Raw genomic sequence first — 17,046 nt, forward strand, 5'->3', positions numbered from 1 at the left:
TGTATCCATATGGATGCTTCTGTGTTGATACAGCACCAAATGCCATGACGCAGTTTTGAAAAAGAAACAGAAAGACCATTCCAATTATTAAAAGTTCAAAAATATTTTATTTGCACCTATTAAGAAGTCTTGGGTTAGAAACTGAAGTGAATTAAGTTGTTCAAACCTAAAAGGGATAGTTCATCCAAAATTTAAACTTCTGTCATCACTTACTCACGCTCAAATAATCTTAAACCTGTATAAATGTTTTTGTTCAGTTGAACAGATTTTTTGAAGTATGTCAGTAACCAAACAGATCTCATCCCCCATTTACTGCCATAGTGGGAAAAATAGATAGTATGGGAGTCAATGGGGGACAAGATATGTTTGGCTACTGATATTCTACCTTTGTGATTAGCAGAACAAAGAAATGTATACAGGTTTGAAACAATATGAGGGTAAGTAAATCATGATGTCATTTTTATTTTTAGATGAACTGTCCCTTTAAGTTTTCCTCTCTGTTAGAACAACAGCTGCTATAGTAAACTTTGTAAGACATGGTCACTATTCAAAATAAACGTGTCCACTGTATCATAAAATATTGTATTGTAAGATTGTAAGCAATATGCTAAAACATTAAAACACTGTGGTCTGACATAATTAACAAGGAGCAGCTGATGTTGAGCTGGCTGTTGGGGATGTTTCTGCTGCAGTTGCTGTCTTTACTGTTGAAGAAAATATAGTTTTCCTCATATTAAAAATATAATTCTGTTCTAACCCTCTTCTGAATTTATTCATTTTTTAAATGATAATGATGATAAGAAAAACAACATTTGATAAGTAAAATTCGGAGGATGAGAAAATCAGAATAAGTCTGTTTAACCAGTATTATAACTGTTTTGATAAGTGTATTATAAAACTAATTCCAAAGTATTAACAGTTTTAGTCAAATACCAAAGACCAGATCCCTTTTTACTCATAGTTAGGTTGGGCAGGCCTTTCACAAAAGGGCCTTTAATTTATTTCGTAAAACATTTATTAAATAGAAGTGACAGATATAAAGAGAAGTACAACCTGCTTTGATTTGCAGCATGACATTTTGTATAATATTGGACATGTATTGCATGTGTAAATAGTGTAAAATGAGTGTAACGGAGCTGTGGCTTTCGAAATGTCAATAACTAACACAAAAATGTCATGCTAAATGTAGTTTCTTCCAAGTCTCAATCTTCAAGCCATAGTCATGGTTAATATAGAAAATGACACTGGTCTTTTGAACTTTTCGAAGTAATAGTTGGAGTAGCCTACTTATGGTGGTCTTCTGTAACAGATCCATAGGCATCCACCTAATGTTGAAGGTTAAGATAAGAGCCTTTTTATGAAATAATCATAAAGTATGATATATGAAATAACATTGACTCTACCATAGTAAAATAATACATTTAGCCTACAATGTCACATGTATGCAGAGCCAAGAACAAAGTAAAGGCTCCATTTGTTGGCCTGTACAGTGCCCATGTGTTGTCTTGTAGTTGCTTGGATGGCATTAATCTTTACAACAGACATATAAAAACATTGCCCTGCAATGGGTTGGCACTCCATCCAGGGTGTATCCTGCCTTGATGCCCGATGACTCCTGAGATAGGCGCAGGCTCCCCGTGACCCGAGGTTGTTCGGATAAGTGGTAGAAAATGGATGGATGGATGGATGGATATAAAAACATTTCACTGGACTGATTTAAAATAGTGTTTTGAAATGAACTTGGGTTATTTTCTGACTTAAAAGGATAGTTCAAATGTTAATTTATTCATGTTCACACGCTGTATGACCAGTATCTGGCATTAATAAGAGGTATGGGTAACTAGTGCGAACAAGTACGAACGAGCACAGGACAATAGACACATTATATAGGGATATATAGGGAGACTAACAAGGGGTAAATTAACACAAGGCAAGTGCAGGGTATGAAACACTAATGGAAAGCTAAACAAGGGAACGAGAGGTGCGGGGGCTTAGAACATGATGCTCTGTCATGATTCTGCCACAAGACCAAGAAAGACATGACATGATGAGGCAGAATCAAGGTTTATTCTGTTTATGGCTCAAGATATTTTGACTGCTTTTGTGCAGTGGAAGTCTACTGTGTTCAATGTTGTTTGGTTACAACATACTTCATAATATCTTCTTTTGTAGAAGAAGTAAATCATACAAGTTTGGAATGACAAGAGTAAAATTAAAATTAAAAAGTAAAATGTAAATTAAATCATTTTTTTAATAGTAGTACTAACATTACTGTAAATTACCTGTTGCGAATGTATTGAAGTAAATCTGGATGAAGAACATAAAATCTGCTCTCATTGAAATGACCATTGAAGAAACTCAGCGGTCTAGGAAAGAAAAGGACAATATAGTTTTTTTAAAGTGTAAAATTGTACATATATTTTCAGTCTGTGGTTAAAAGAACTGGTAAACGTTAGTAATTTTGTGTTGTGCCACTCATAAAAAAATATTTTGAATAATCATGTTAGCATTTGACTGTTGTTGTACTTTATTTACATGTTATAAGCATCTTCTATGCAAAATATAACTGTATTAAAAGTAGATCTAGATCTTGATACTGTACCTCACACCCTTAAAGTCCCCTATGGCCTCTTTTCCCTTTTGAATGCCTTGGAGCCACTGGAAGTCCCTCAGGCCCTCAGGGATCATGACATATTTGATGTCCTGTTGAATAACAGAGAGACAGAGTTGATTACTTTGTGTTAGGAAAACACTTTTAAAGTGATTTCACCAGAAACATTTAAACGTGGTTGGCATATCAACATTAAATAAATTCATATGAATTTTTTTATGTAGGTATGCACAATACTTCACATTTTCATAAATATTTTAATACAGTACATGGGTAATTATTCGATACCCTTCTGAAGTTTGCCCACTAACAAAGAAATGAAGCGTCTATCATTTTTAAGGTATGTTTATTTTAACTGATAAGAAACAGAATATCGACCAAAAAAAGTTATATAAAGGTTATAAATTGATTTGCATTTCATTGAGAAAAATAAGTATTTCTTGAGCAGACAGGCTTTCTTGAACAGGAGGACCTTGCGGCAGGATTTCAGTCTATTCTGGCATATTGTGTAACCAATGGTTTGCTTGGCAACTGTCGGCCCAACTGCCTTGAACTGCCCTTCATTATCATTGCATTTCTTCCATCTCCAAATAATCACACCAACAGTTGTCTCCTTGTCACCAAGCTTCTGTCTATAGCCCATTCCATCTTTGTGTAGACTTCCAAACATGTCCCTGACATCATTTGACAGCTATTTGGTCTTGACCATGGTGGTGGAGAGGTTGAAATGGAAGATACAGATTCTGTTGGTATGCATCCTTTATATACACTCACCTTAAGGATTATTAGAAACACCATACTAATACTGTCTTTGACCACCATAATTGCATTAATGAGAAATTGAACAGGTGTTCCTAATAATCCTTTAGCTGAGCGTATGTAAGCTCAGGGGCGGACTGGCCTTCTGGCATTATAGGAACTTTTCTCGGTGAGCTGCACCTCATCTCATTTCAGGTTTCATCTCATTTTAGATCTCATTTTTTTCAAGTCTCACCTCATCCGAAGTCTCATCTCTCTGTGTCTCAAGATTCATCATAAGTCTAATTACGTATTTTCTTGTCTTTCTTCTTCTCACATCTCAAGTTTTGTCGCATGGCTGGTTTCCCTTCACGTCTCATCTCGTCTCAAGTCTCCTAGTCTCCGTTTAACCCTCGCCTTTCACTGAAGCTTCGTCTAAAGTCTCATCTTTCTTTTTTTATGTTTACTCTCTCATGGCTGAATTTGTTTATTTACTATGTTTGCCAGTGGTTCGGCCTTTCTTGTTTGGGGCCGTTTTGTGTTCCATTTATTTTATTTTTATAAATATATTCAGACCCAAAACTCGCGCACATGAAGACCACACGCACACGCGTGATTTAAGCGCGCAGAACAGTTCAAACACACCCTCGCGAGAGCGCATTTATAATCCGCGAGCGCGCTGAACAGTATCCGCGCATGGAAAAAAATATTTGCGTGAGCTCATTTCTGCACTTCGGGCAAATTCTCAATCCGCGAGTAAAGGCTTTGATGATTCTCTCTGTGCTCTCGCAACTACTCAAAACTTGCTCGCTCATTGAGTTGATTTATGCTGTGTTATACTCGACGCATCCGGTAGATCGCTTCGGTGCTCGCGCCAAATATGACGCCATAGGGGAAGTTTATGGAACGCGAACGGGGACAATACTCTTAACATGAAACGCGTGAAATTTGGACGCGTCAACACGATCAATTTGTACGCGACTTTTTGTTCCGTGTAAACGCGAACGTTTCTTTCGTCTTAACACGAAGTTTTTGGGCGTGTTATTTGAAGACACGATCTTTTTATCGCCATAACGCGATCTTTTTGGCCGTGTTTTGTTCAAAGGAACGTTTTTGTCGTGTCAACAGGTCATTTTTGAGCGTGTAATATTTTGACTCTTATTTTGAAACGTGACATACTTATCTTTCTGTTTTAGTTGAACTGCTGACAATTTGAGGTCAATAAATAAATTCAAATCACTAATTATATATCGCTGTTATTTAATTGCTTCTTTTGTGGCATACTCTATCCTGTGTTGTATGGTGTATAACTTACATATGTTTACGTTTTTATTTACAACTTAAAGGTCACTGCACACACATATTACAGCCTATAACATCACTTATGTCTTGTATACATTTTAATACAGAATTTTAAAGAAGATATTTATCAAATAAAATGTATTTATTGAAAAGGGTTTAAACTATGTTTTGCATGCTACAATGTAACCATTATGTCCAAAATGCACATATGTGGATAAGGGAGCAATTAAAGGCATGGTTAGAATACCAAAGGACATTAAAGAGACCTTTGTACTGACTCAAGCAGAGATGAACAGCCCTAAAAGGACCACCTTTCCAGGCATTAACTTATTAACTCATTAACCTAGTTTTTACTTGTCTATTTACATACACACATAGGTTTACTCTCTACGTCTAAATCTTATGTTTATTATATTGTATTTCATATTTTTATACCCATAGGACCTTATATAAATCATCTGTGTACTGTATTCTATTGTGTTATGGTCTCTGTGTACTGTTGTTGCTGTTTCTGTGTACTGGGGCCCGTTTCAATAAGGAAGTTCAACAAACACCGAGTTAAAATCTGAACCCTGAGTTGATTTACTCAGAGAATCGTTACTCTGAGTTTTCAGTTTCAGAACAGCTGATTTGAGTTAGTTTAATCAACCCTGGGTAAGTTCACTCTGGGTTACGCCCGTGCACCATGGCTATAAAAAGCCATCATCAATTGAGCGAAGATAGCACGATTCACCATGGCAACGGCACGTGACAAACAGCGCTCTGTTTATTTCTCGCCAATGGAATTGGAGGTACTATTACAAGCTTACGGTGAATATGAGCCGATATTTAGAAAAAAGAGCAACACAGCCGCAGCAGCAAAAGAAAGAGCGTTGGCGTGGGAGAAAATTGCTTCACGTGTTAATGCGTAAGTTTAAATGTCAATCACTTTTAAATTAATTTTGTTGAAACTGTCAAAATTGTAATTATATTGAGCTCTACTAAATCTCTCTCTCTCTCTCTCTTTATATAAAGAGAGAGGGAGACATTTAGTAGAGCTCAATATAATTACAATTTTGACAGTTTCAACAAAATTAATTTAAAAGTATATTATATATATTGTACACACACACACATCTACGTTTTTTTCATATAGGTGCAATCCTTCTGCAATTAAAAGAACTTGGCAGCAGCTGAAAATGAAATATAAAAACATCATTCAGTCAGGTGAGTTTAAAGAAATAAAATGCTCTTACTAGTATAGGATGCCTGACTGGGATATGTTTGATATATTACTTAAACAAGCCTTAAAAGTTATGAGGAGAACCGAGCACTATGGTATTCTAAATAATGTCTGTATAACAGCTATGCACTGGATTTGATAGTCCGTGAAACCACATCCAATGAAAGTAATCAACAGTTGTAATGGCCTACCAGAGAAAATTCTCTCTGCATATCTTAATTAGAGTAATGACAATAATTTGACTATTTCATGTCTACTCAGCCAATAGAAAGAGGGCAGAGGCACGTAAAACAGGAGGAGGTCCTGCACCACCACCTCTGACGGATGCAGAGGAGATGGCCTTGAGCCTCAACACTGGACGACCAGTGGCTGAGGGAATTCCAGGAGGGAGTTCATCAGAACCTGTTTCTCCCCAGGATACAAGTGCTTATATAATATGTAAGAGGCTTGACTATCTTGGTTTGTACAGGCTCTTATAGTTACCATAATTTCTCTTTGGCCTTTTTCTTTGTCTCAGCAGATTCTGATGGTAAGGTTAGCCTTGTGGAACCTCTTGTCACAACAGAACCCCAGGCAGTTGTAAGTGGCCTAACCCATGCTGAAAAATTTCAGGGCATTCTTAAAAGTGAATACTACACAAAATGCACATCTTCACAGGATGAAGGGGATGAAGAAACCTTATCCGCTGACACAGAGAGGCCTACAGAGGTAATGTTCATATCATGTATTTCCAAATCACACACTCCGTAGTAGACCTCTAGAGTGCTAGTTGGTAGATGTGCACGAACTGACATGCTTCTCATTTTTTTGAACAGAGCATGGCAGAACAGGAGGAGGGTCCATCAAATTCTGACACCCAAATTAATGCAGTTGAGTAATGTTCAGTAAATGTCATTGTTTGAATCTGCAGAATTTTTTCGAACATCAACATCTAACCTCAGTCTTGTGTTTTTCAGTTGCCAGTTAAGGAGCTATATAAGCTCCATCTAATAAAAAATTACAAAAGACGGATAAAGAACTTGTGTACTTGGACCGTCAGATTCTAAAAACAGATTTGGAAATTGAGCTCCTTAGGCACAAACTAGAGGTGGGTGTACAAAATAATGGAACAGTCTTACAACCTTATAGGGAATTTAACTGTTGCTTTTGTATTTGTAGGACATAAAGAAGACAAAATGAATTGTGAATAAATTGAGTTTATATAACAGTCCTGTGTTGGTGTGGTTCATTAATTTGCAAAGACATTACGGCATATGAGGTCTCTGACCACCCTTCCATCCTGGAAATCCCCAGTGTGTATGAGGTCTGCTTCAGGATCTTGAGTTTGTAGGGCAGGGTGTTGCTCCCCTCTAATAATGGCAATATTATGAAGAACAACACATGCCACAATAATGTCACAAGCCCTTTCAGGGGTCACCCTGAGGTGGCGCAGGCACTGGAAACGTGATTTCAACAGGCCTATGGTCATCTCCACCCGGGCTCGTGTCCTGTTGTGTGCCATATTGAAGTGCTGCTGGGGGCCTGGCTCAGGTTCTGGGTAAGGGGTCATGAGTGTAGGTTGGCATGGGTAACCCCTATCACCCAGCAGAAGGCCATCCATCTCTCCTGTAAGGTCACATTGGTTTAGTTTTTTCCACAAACAGACATGACCATGTGTTCAGTCAGTGCATACATTTACTTACCTTGGCCCATTCTGTTGCTCAGAGATGACTCACGATATATCCGTGAATCATGAACTGAGCCTGGCCACTTAGCCTCCACATTTGTAATTATGTGTGCAGCATCACATATGATCTTTACAGTGACAAAAAAAGACATTAGTGTTACTGTACTTGGAAAAAGGCTTTGAGATTAGGAAACATTAGGCCATGTCAGTGTACCTGCACATTAATGCTGTGGATGGACTTCCGATTGACATAATCTGCCTCATTTTGTGAAGGAGCGATGATGGGTATATGGGTGCCATCTAGGCACCCAATCACATTGGGAAATCCTAAAGGGGATTTTAATTATTAGCTTACCTCCAGAGGCGGCAGCAAGATGTTATTAGCAGAACAACATTTATTTGATCAGCCTAATTTAGAAAGATGTAGACCATTCACCTGCAATCATGTGAAACTCCTCTTTGATGGCTCTCACAGGTTTGTGGCCAGGAAACTTAACAAAAATGTGCAAAAAGTGCTTGAGAGCGAGGCACACTTTTCTTATCGCTCTGCATACAGTTGCCTTGCTAACGTGTTCTGCATCCCCGGTGTTATAAAGAAAGCTACCATTAGCAAAGAAACGTAATGCCATACACAAAATCTGCTCAGATGTAAGAGCACGGCCACGACGAGTGAGGTTTGTGATGTAAGGATGAAGCAGAGTGTGTATATATGTTATGGACTGTAAAGAAAATCGGTATCGCTCAAATAAAAAATCCTCCGGATATGATAAAACATCCAAACGGGGCCTCACAATTCTCTCTCGACGTAAATGTAACTCTCTGCGAATTAATGCAGCTTCCTCATCTACGGGTTCATGAATAAACGGACATGCCATTTTAAGGTCTGTGTAACTTTATCGAGCGCGATTAGGAACGTGAATGAACAAACAAATGGCGTATGGAATTTCAACACCGCTCGCGCTTCGAAATGGGGGTGGAGATTGTAACAAACCCTGGGTTTGCGGAATAAAACCTGCTCCCGACCAGGTTAGGTTCACGGAGTAGGTTACTCTGGTTACTCACTCGGAGTATAAGATACCTCGATTTCTGAAATGGGCTTGACTTACCCCGCGGTCGCGGGTTTGACAGACCTCGCGTTCTGAAACCAAAAACCCTGAGTATTCCGTTTTCTGGGGTTGACTTACTCTGAGTTTGCACTTACCCTGCTTTCTGAAACGGGCCCCTGGGGCCCGTTTCAATAAGGAAGTTCAACCAACACTGAGTTAAAATCTGAACCCTGAGTTGATTTACTCAGAGAATCGTTACTCTGAGTTTTCAGTTTCAGAACAGCTGATTTGAGTTAGTTTAATCAACCCTAAGTAAGTTCACTCTAGGTTACGCGCGTGCAGCATGGCGATGAAAAGCCATCATCAATTGAGTGAAGATAGCACGATTCACCATGGCAACGGCACGTGACAAAAAGCGCTCTGTTCATTTCTCGCCAATCAAATTGAAGGAACTGTTACAAGCGTACAGTGAATATGAGCAGATATTTAGAAAAAAGTGCAACACAGCCGCAGCAGCAAAAGAAAGAGAGTTGGCGTGGGAGAAAAGTGCTTCACGTGTTAATGCGCAACTTTATATGTCAATCACTTTTATATTTATTTTGTTGAAACTGTGAAAATGTAAATTATATTTAACTCTCTTGCTCTCATGTAGGTGAAATCCTTCTGCAATAAAAAGATCTTGGCAGCAGCTGAATATGAAATATACGACGGCGTCGTAAAAAAAAAGATTTCGAGAATAAAGTCGAAATGTTACGAGAATAAAGTCGAAATGTTACGAGAATAAAGTCGAAATGTTACGAGAATAAAGTCGAAATGTTACGAGAATAAAGTCGAAATGTTACGAGAATAAAGTCGAAATGTCAAAATCTGACATGAACTACGAATTAACTCACTGATTCAGATGACGTACTTAAACATAATTTAAACTCTTAAACTACAACTTTCACGAAAATAAAATACGTATTACGACGAGTTTATTCTCGTAACATTTTGACTTTATTCTCGTAATCTTGAATTTATGTTATTTTTAACGTGGCACTAAAACGCCGTGGTAGAAATACAATAACATCATTCATTCAGGAAAGTTTAAAGAAATAAAATAGTCTTGCTAGTAGGATGACTGATTGGGAAATGTTAAATATACTTCTTAAACTGGCCTTAAAAGTTAAGATAAAACGTCCAAACGGGGCCTCAGAATTCTCTCCCGACATAAATATAATTCTGTGCGAATTAATGCAGCTTCCTCATCTATGGGTTCATGAATAAACGAACATGCTATTTTAAGTTCTGTGTGACTAAATAGAGCGCGATTAGGAACTCTAATCAATAAACATATGACGTATGTCATTTCAACCCGCTCGCGCTTCGAAAAGGGGGCGGAGATTGTAACAAACCCTGCGTTTGCGGAATAAAACCTGTTCCCGACCAGGTTAGGTTCACGGAGTAGGTTACTCTGGTTACTCACCCGGAGTATAAGATACCTCGATTTCTGAAATGGGCTTGACTTACTCCGCGGTCGCGGGTTTGACATTCCTCGCGTTCTGAAACCAAAAACCCTGAGTATTCCGTTTTCTGGGGTTGACTTACTCTGAGTTTGCACTTACCCTGCTTTCTGAAACGGGCCCCTGGATGCTCCTGTCACCAAAACAAATTCCTTGTATGTGCACACAAACATACTCGGCAATAAAGCTCTTTCTGATTCTGACATTAAAAAATAAGAATGCATAAAAGATTGTATGGTTTTCATTGTCATCATTTCTTTTATGATATCATATGGAATATACACAGTGGTTGAAAGTTTACATACACCTTGCAAAATCCTAAAAACTTTTTAAATTTAATTTATTCAAATAAGTGTAATTTTAAAGATTTGTTTTTATTTTAGTACTTCCCTGAACAAATTATTTCACATATATTCCACAAAACAGAATAAAAACTGAATATATAATATAATAATCATAATATGATATATATGATATATATGTAAGAAATCAACGTGAAGATTACGTCTGTTAGTTGGAGCGTCTGGAGAACGTGCGTCTGCCATGCGTCTGGAGAACGTGCGTTTGGGGCTGTCTATCTTTCTTATTTTAATTATGTACCATTCATTTGGTTTCCCAGTAATAGATATACCTTTGTGATTAAACTGTATTGTCATCAATTGTGATTATACGATCTCAAAAAAATTGTTTACAAAGGCTGCAGAGGACCACTTATTTTACTATTTGCACGCACTAAATAAATAGTGCTATAGGTAGCGATTATAACGTATATGAACAAAGTACACTCTTGTTATATAGCGTTTGGTTTGACCAAAAGGGGAAAAAAGATTTATGTTAGAATATATAAACGAAAATTCCATTCCATTTTCTACCGCTTATCCGAACTATCTCGGATCACGGGGGTAAACGAAAATAATTTGAAAATTAAAGAAGCCATTCATTTTTAATCCAAAAGGGAAGCCTCTACCTTCGGTCCTCACGGGCGGCGGCCTGGTTTCTCTAGCAGCAAGAAGCTGCCCGGTGCCGCAAGGCCACTGGGGAAGTGCACTCCTCAATGGGGAACGCACTACATAGACCACTTCCTACCTTCGGGAGGAGTTGTAGTGGAGAAACCCTCATGGTATCACTGTCAGGGGAGAGTACATGGGAAATATATGCGGACTGAGGTAGTTAACAGCAAGGTGGAGGTCCACCTGGGGAGATCATGGGTTGCCAAGGGGGAACCAACATGAAAATACATCAGACGGAACCGCCCAAGAAGGGGGAGTTATGACGTCCGGTAGCACTAGGTCCGGTTAGAGCTATATGTGGATAACTCAAGGTACCCGGCCTTCTCGCAGGAGGTGCTTGCTAAGTGATGGATGGAGTGTCTGTTCTTCGTCCCGTGGGGCATCTCTTCATCATCACGCACCGTTTCCGGATACGTGACTGAGGATCCAGACGGCTGGGAGCCACCTTCTGGGTAACGTTCAGATGAGCGTGACAGGGTGTGACCGGTCCGCGAGCACTTGGCTGATGGATTGACGCTCACAGAGGTCCCCATATCACTCTCGTTGCTCGCACTGGTGGACGGCAAGGCAATTGTCGTCACTGCTCGGGAAGCTAACGAGGTGGTGGCTGGTTCTCAGAAGAAGATAGTCACCCGTGACCGCAATGTCTGAATGACCATCTGCCCGCACTGCGGGCAAGATGTGTCCACGAATGCTGCCTCAGCGTGCTGGACGCCCAGACACTAAAGGCAGACATCGTGTCCGTCCCCCTTCTCGATGAGGGTACAGCACCCACGAGAACAGCGGGACATGCCACGTTGGAGAAATCAACCCCTTCTGTGAATTTTATTCAACACCTCTGGAACCACCGAGACGCCCAGGGGAAGTCGCTGCAGGAAGGGACAGTTGTTAGTCCAGTGGTTGTCATAGAAATCATGTTCTGCGAAGGATTTCAGCTCCGAAGAACAAAAGGTGAATGAATGCGGCACACTGTCTCCCTTTTATACCCGGATATCCGGGGCGGAGTCAGTTGAATCAGTTGATAAATAACTAATTACTTGAAGGATGAGTACAAGTTTTCTATTACCACGTTGTCCCATTAAATAGATATGCTTTAAGAAATTAGTTTTTGATGTAATCCTTATACTCTACCACATCATGCATGCAACGTGGATCTCTCACTATATATCAACAGTGTTGCACCTTTTGTACGGTTTCAACATTTGCATTTAGTCAGTACAAAGTTGTCAGGCATTTACACTTACATTTCTAGAAGTTGTTTTTGGTCGCTGTTTGTGAATATTTACGAATGAAAAATTGAATGTGATGTGTCAGTGACGTTTTTTAGCTTCATTACATGTTTTACCAAATCTAACGAATTTATCCGATGGTCGGCATTTCAACTAATAGCCAGTTAATGTAGGACAGTTTTTTCATATTCTGACATAATCTACAGAAAGTGATAAAACAGACATGGTAAGAATTTGGATTTGTATTCATTTTATAATGTAAAGTTTGTCATTTGAACTTTTTCATAATGTTTTTATTCTTAGTTATAATAAGTTGCATGTTTACTTTTTTGTGATTTTTTGTAAAAAAATTCAGATATCCTTCGTTTAAATTGTTATATGACTGTACAAAAAGCTAATTCTTACATTTTGACCTGTTCATTGTTTTGAGTTCTTGTTCAATTGTCTTATTTTCCTCACTTATTTATCCAAAATGTCTCATTTAATGCTGTCAATATCAGCTATTCTAAGTTTTCTCATTGTTCAAGGCTTGTTTTAGGGTTGATGTATGTTTGCTTTGATTTAATAAAAAAATGTATTTACATCCAAAACCTTCTTCATCTTAATGTCTCTATTTTATTACACATCTAGTATTTTAGCTATTGACTATTTATGTTTTATTTTATGCATCGGCACCAATATTTGGCACAAAATATGCATTCAGTCCTTATGATCTAAATATAAGATTGCTATGCTGTAGCTCAGTTGTATTTTACCAAAGAAAGCATCTTGATTTAGATTAGCTTTTATTTGAAAGGAGGATGGGAACATTGTTTAAATGTCAATTAGAAAGCCTGTTTCCTAGAAAGTTACAAACTTGTTTGGTTACAAGATTTACGGCACACCCAGTGTTTGTGTGTGTCAACACAACACTTTTTACATTAGCGATGAAAGTCTGATTATTTATTGTTTTATAGTCTGTATGGAGTTTTTATGGCAATTATAATAGCAAATAAAAGACTCCATGAGTCTCCATAAGACTACCAAAAGAGAAACAAATGTTTGAAATTTACTAACTACTAAGACGTACTACTTAAAAGTAAGTGTTGCACATGTGGTGTGTAAGGATAGTAACATTTCTAAATATTGCTTCAAAACAAACTTTTCGTGTATTTTAAAGATTGGGACATCAACAAATTAATCAACAGATGAAACAACAGACCCAAAACCAGAACTTACAATGCCACCAAAGAGCAAAACAAAAAACATACAGCTTTAAAATCTTTTATCTCACCAGTGCTTGTCCGCAATTCCTTGACACTTTAATAATGAGTGTCACTGTTCAATATGTAGGTGATTGTTCAAAGCTACACTAAACATTATTATTAAACGTTTTTTAATATGGATGAGCTTGGGCTAAAATTTTATTTTTTTGGATAGGTGGGGTCAAAGTGGTCAGTAAAATTGTTTATTTATTTATGCTTGGTTAATGAAACAGCAATATTATGACCTAAGTAGATCTTTTTCAGGAATTGATTTACAGTTTATCAACCCTGAATCTGAACGGCGGAATGGAAAATGCACATTACATTGGGAGAGTTACCTTTGAATAGTTTCTGGCTTCAGGACAAATAATTATATTTCTTTTATTTGCTATTATAATTGCCATAAAAACTGCATACAGACTATAAAACAATAAATAATCAGACTTTCATCGCTAATGTAAAAAGTGTTGTGTTGACACACACAAACACTGGGTGTGCCGTAAATCTTGTAACCAAACAAGTTTGTTTGTACTTTCCAGGAAACGGGCTTTCTAATTGACATTTTAAACAATGTTCCCATCCTCCTTTCAAAGAAAAACTAATCTAAATCAAGATGCTTTCTTTGGTAAAATTCAACTCAGCTACAGCATAGCAATCTTATATTTAGATCATAAGGACTGCATGTATATGTTGCGCAAAATATTGGTGCCGATGCATAAAATAAAACATACATACTCAATAGCTAAAATACTATATGTGTAATAAAATAGAGACATTAAGATGAAGAAAGTTTTGGATGGAAATACTTTTTTTATCAAAGTAAACATACATCAACCCTAAAACACGGCTCGAACAATGAGAATACTTAGAACAGCTGATATTACCAGCATTAATTGAGACATTTTGGGTAAATAAGTGAGGAAAATAAGACAATTGAACAAGAACTCAAAACAATGAACAGGTCAAAACGTAAGAACTAGCTTATTGTACAAAGTCATTCAACAATTAAACAACTTTTTACTAAAAATCACAAAAAAGTAAACATGCAACATATTATAACTAAGAAGTGGTAAAGTAAGGAAATAACTATGAAGAACTAATGAAAACATTATGAAAAAGTTCAAATGACAAACTTTACATAATAAAATTAATACAAATCCAAAGCCTTACCGTATCTGTTTTATCACTTTCTGTAGATTATGTCAGAATATGAAAAAACTGTCCTACATTAACTGGCTATTAGTTGAAATGCCGACCATCGGATAAATTCAGCGAAAAAACGTCACTGACACATCACATTTAACTTTTCATTTGTAAATATTCACAAACAGTGACAAAAAAACACTTCTAAAAATTTAAGTGTAAATGCCTGACAACTTTGTACTGACTAAATGCAAATGTTGAAACCGTACAAAAGGTTTACAAAAGAAGAACAACTTCCATCCATCCATCCATTTTCTAACGCTTATCCGAACTACCTCGGGTCACGGGGAGCCTGCGCCTATCTCAGGAGTCATCGGGCATCAAGGCAGGATACACCCTGGATGGAGTGCCAACCCATCGCAGGGCACACACACTCATTCACTAGATTCTAGTGACTAGAAGAACAACTTAAGAAATGTAAAAATGTTCTTGACTTCACATGGTGGGGATACAAACTTGTGTAGTAAAACAGGTCAAATGTTTTGAGCAACACTGTTGATATATAGTGAGAGATCCACGTTGCATGCATGATGTGTATTTGAGGGTAGAGTATAAGGATTACATCAAAAACTCATTTCTTAAAGCATATCTATTTATTGGGACAACGTGGTAATACAAAACTTGTACTCATACTTCAAGTTATTTGTTATTTACAACTGATTCATTTACTGACGCACTGGTTTATAGAGATATTGTTGCCATGTAAATAGTGTCTTTATATGACTAAACACATCTTTACCTTGAGTAACACAGTAGATTGGGATTGGGTAGTGTGTATAGACTTCCCATTTGTCTACACCACTGAAAGACATAAGGTGAAGGTCAATTAAAATGCCACTGATATGCTTGTTTGCAAACACACCAAAACATTTGTCCAAATCAGATAAAACTAAGCTAAAAACAAGAGGTAACATCCAATCTTTTAAAATGAAGAACTTTCTAAAAGCGGAAACCCTGGCAAATCTAGCTTGGTAGCTCTATATGTTTTTTAAACATTTAAAACCCCATTTACAGCGTTTCACAAGACACATTTTCTCCATAAATTGCCTATTTTCCTTCACGCAAAAGCCATTTTTGGTTTATTTATACGTTTGTTAGGACTTTAAATCTAGATCTTTTACATATAACGATATTCTTTAATGCAACTACACCTTACCAATCACGTGTAATGCACAATCCAGCACACAAGCTGTCAGACCTGTCTGGAAAAAAAAAGCTTCTAACACATACAGGAAAATACAGTGGTCCTTAGAAAAACAGAGTGACTTCTCTTGCTATTATTTTTAATATGTTCAGTTGGTGACCGTCAGAAAAGGAAATATATTCAATACATGTTGTGAGTGAAAAGCATGCAACACAAGAAAAGGATGACAATTATATAAAACATGCCCAGTTGATTCAACTTATACTTTGTTTGTGTAAAGTTAAGATCTGAAGAGAACCGTTAAAAAAAACCTTTAACCATTTGGTTAACACTTACAAATATATGCCCTTAAAACAATGTGAAATGGAAACACTATCTGACTTCTTTGCTATCAGATGTACAACATGAAATAATGGTGATGAAGAGGATTGAAACTACTATAGTCTCAGTCTGATGCAGTCTCATGAGTTAAGCTGTGAAAGGTGGATGTAAGGGTTTTTGAGTTCTACAAAAATTCTTTGACCTATTACCATAAACACATCCATAGCTACAACTCTATTAACAGAAGCTACATTTAAAACCCCACTATTGTGACTCAGTCTTTACTCAACAGGATGCCAAGAAGAAGACTATTCTACAATTTGTAAAGAATACAGTAATAGATCTTGATGGAAACCCAAACCTATTTTTTGGTTCATTGTCTTAAGGCTATTGGATTTGTTAGAAACGCCCCCCTTAGAGGTGCTAACAAAAAACAATACCACTTTCCTCCATGACCAGGAAGAGCATGTCAGGGCATGTCGTTGAATCAAAAAGATATAGTTTATGACACAATGATATAATGGTGACCCAAAAACTTTAATCATTTATCAGATAAAAATCTTAAACCCGGAACCAACTTACTCTTAGATGAGGACCACCCTAGAGTCGTCAGGCCCAAATTCAAGACAGGCAGGGCTCACCAAGAGCGCTAGAAGATCGCCCATGCGTTTAACCGATGCCAGCGCTAGCAGCAAAACCGTGTTTAGCGTCAGGGAAGGAAGGTCCATCGACCCCAGAGGCTCAAAGGGAGAGCTCTTCAGAGATCTCAACTTCGTGGGGAGATCCCATACAGGGATACTAGAGGGGC

At 37.6% G+C, this 17,046-nt stretch overlaps 3 protein-coding genes across 7 annotated transcripts; 1 reads left to right on the top strand and 2 right to left on the bottom strand.

Moving 5' to 3' along the window:
* Positions 1–1,098: 1,098 nt before the first annotated feature.
* Positions 1,099–4,086, bottom strand: LOC130439374 (alpha-N-acetylgalactosaminide alpha-2,6-sialyltransferase 1-like). 2 transcript variants are annotated; one of them, XM_056771979.1, is made up of 4 exons: positions 3,606–4,086; positions 2,603–2,703; positions 2,283–2,366; positions 1,099–1,325 (listed from the first exon to the last, which is right to left on the bottom strand). In XM_056771979.1, the coding sequence occupies exons 1-4, from the start codon at positions 3,645–3,647 to the stop codon at positions 1,175–1,177; spliced, it is 378 nt and encodes a 125-aa protein (XP_056627957.1). In that variant the 5' UTR covers positions 3,648–4,086; the 3' UTR covers positions 1,099–1,174. The 2 variants fall into 2 exon arrangements, with proteins under 2 accessions (XP_056627957.1, XP_056627958.1); XM_056771980.1 differs by lacking the exon at positions 1,099–1,325 and adding an exon at positions 1,900–2,017.
* A 1,229-nt stretch (positions 4,087–5,315) lies between these two features.
* Positions 5,316–7,033, top strand: LOC130439296 (uncharacterized). 4 transcript variants are annotated; one of them, XM_056771849.1, is made up of 7 exons: positions 5,316–5,558; positions 5,787–5,857; positions 6,135–6,311; positions 6,391–6,452; positions 6,531–6,581; positions 6,689–6,742; positions 6,830–7,033. In XM_056771849.1, exons 1-7 carry the CDS (start codon positions 5,386–5,388, stop codon positions 6,917–6,919), a joined length of 678 nt encoding a protein of 225 aa, XP_056627827.1. In that variant the 5' UTR covers positions 5,316–5,385; the 3' UTR covers positions 6,920–7,033. The 4 variants fall into 4 exon arrangements, with proteins under 4 accessions (XP_056627827.1, XP_056627828.1, XP_056627825.1 ...); XM_056771850.1 differs by having other exon boundaries at positions 6,394–6,452; XM_056771847.1 differs by having other exon boundaries at positions 6,391–6,581.
* Positions 7,034–7,101: 68 nt separating this feature from the next.
* LOC130439418 (putative nuclease HARBI1) lies at positions 7,102–11,630 on the bottom strand. The gene is made up of 6 exons (XM_056772040.1): positions 11,413–11,630; positions 11,174–11,213; positions 7,976–8,030; positions 7,754–7,878; positions 7,556–7,667; positions 7,102–7,478 (listed from the first exon to the last, which is right to left on the bottom strand). Exons 1-6 carry the CDS (start codon positions 11,628–11,630, stop codon positions 7,102–7,104), a joined length of 927 nt encoding a protein of 308 aa, XP_056628018.1.
* Positions 11,631–17,046: the final 5,416 nt, after the last annotated feature.

The sequence above is a fragment of the Triplophysa dalaica genome, chromosome 17 (genome assembly GCF_015846415.1).
Source record: "Triplophysa dalaica isolate WHDGS20190420 chromosome 17, ASM1584641v1, whole genome shotgun sequence".
Lineage (NCBI taxonomy): Eukaryota > Metazoa > Chordata > Actinopteri > Cypriniformes > Nemacheilidae > Triplophysa > Triplophysa dalaica.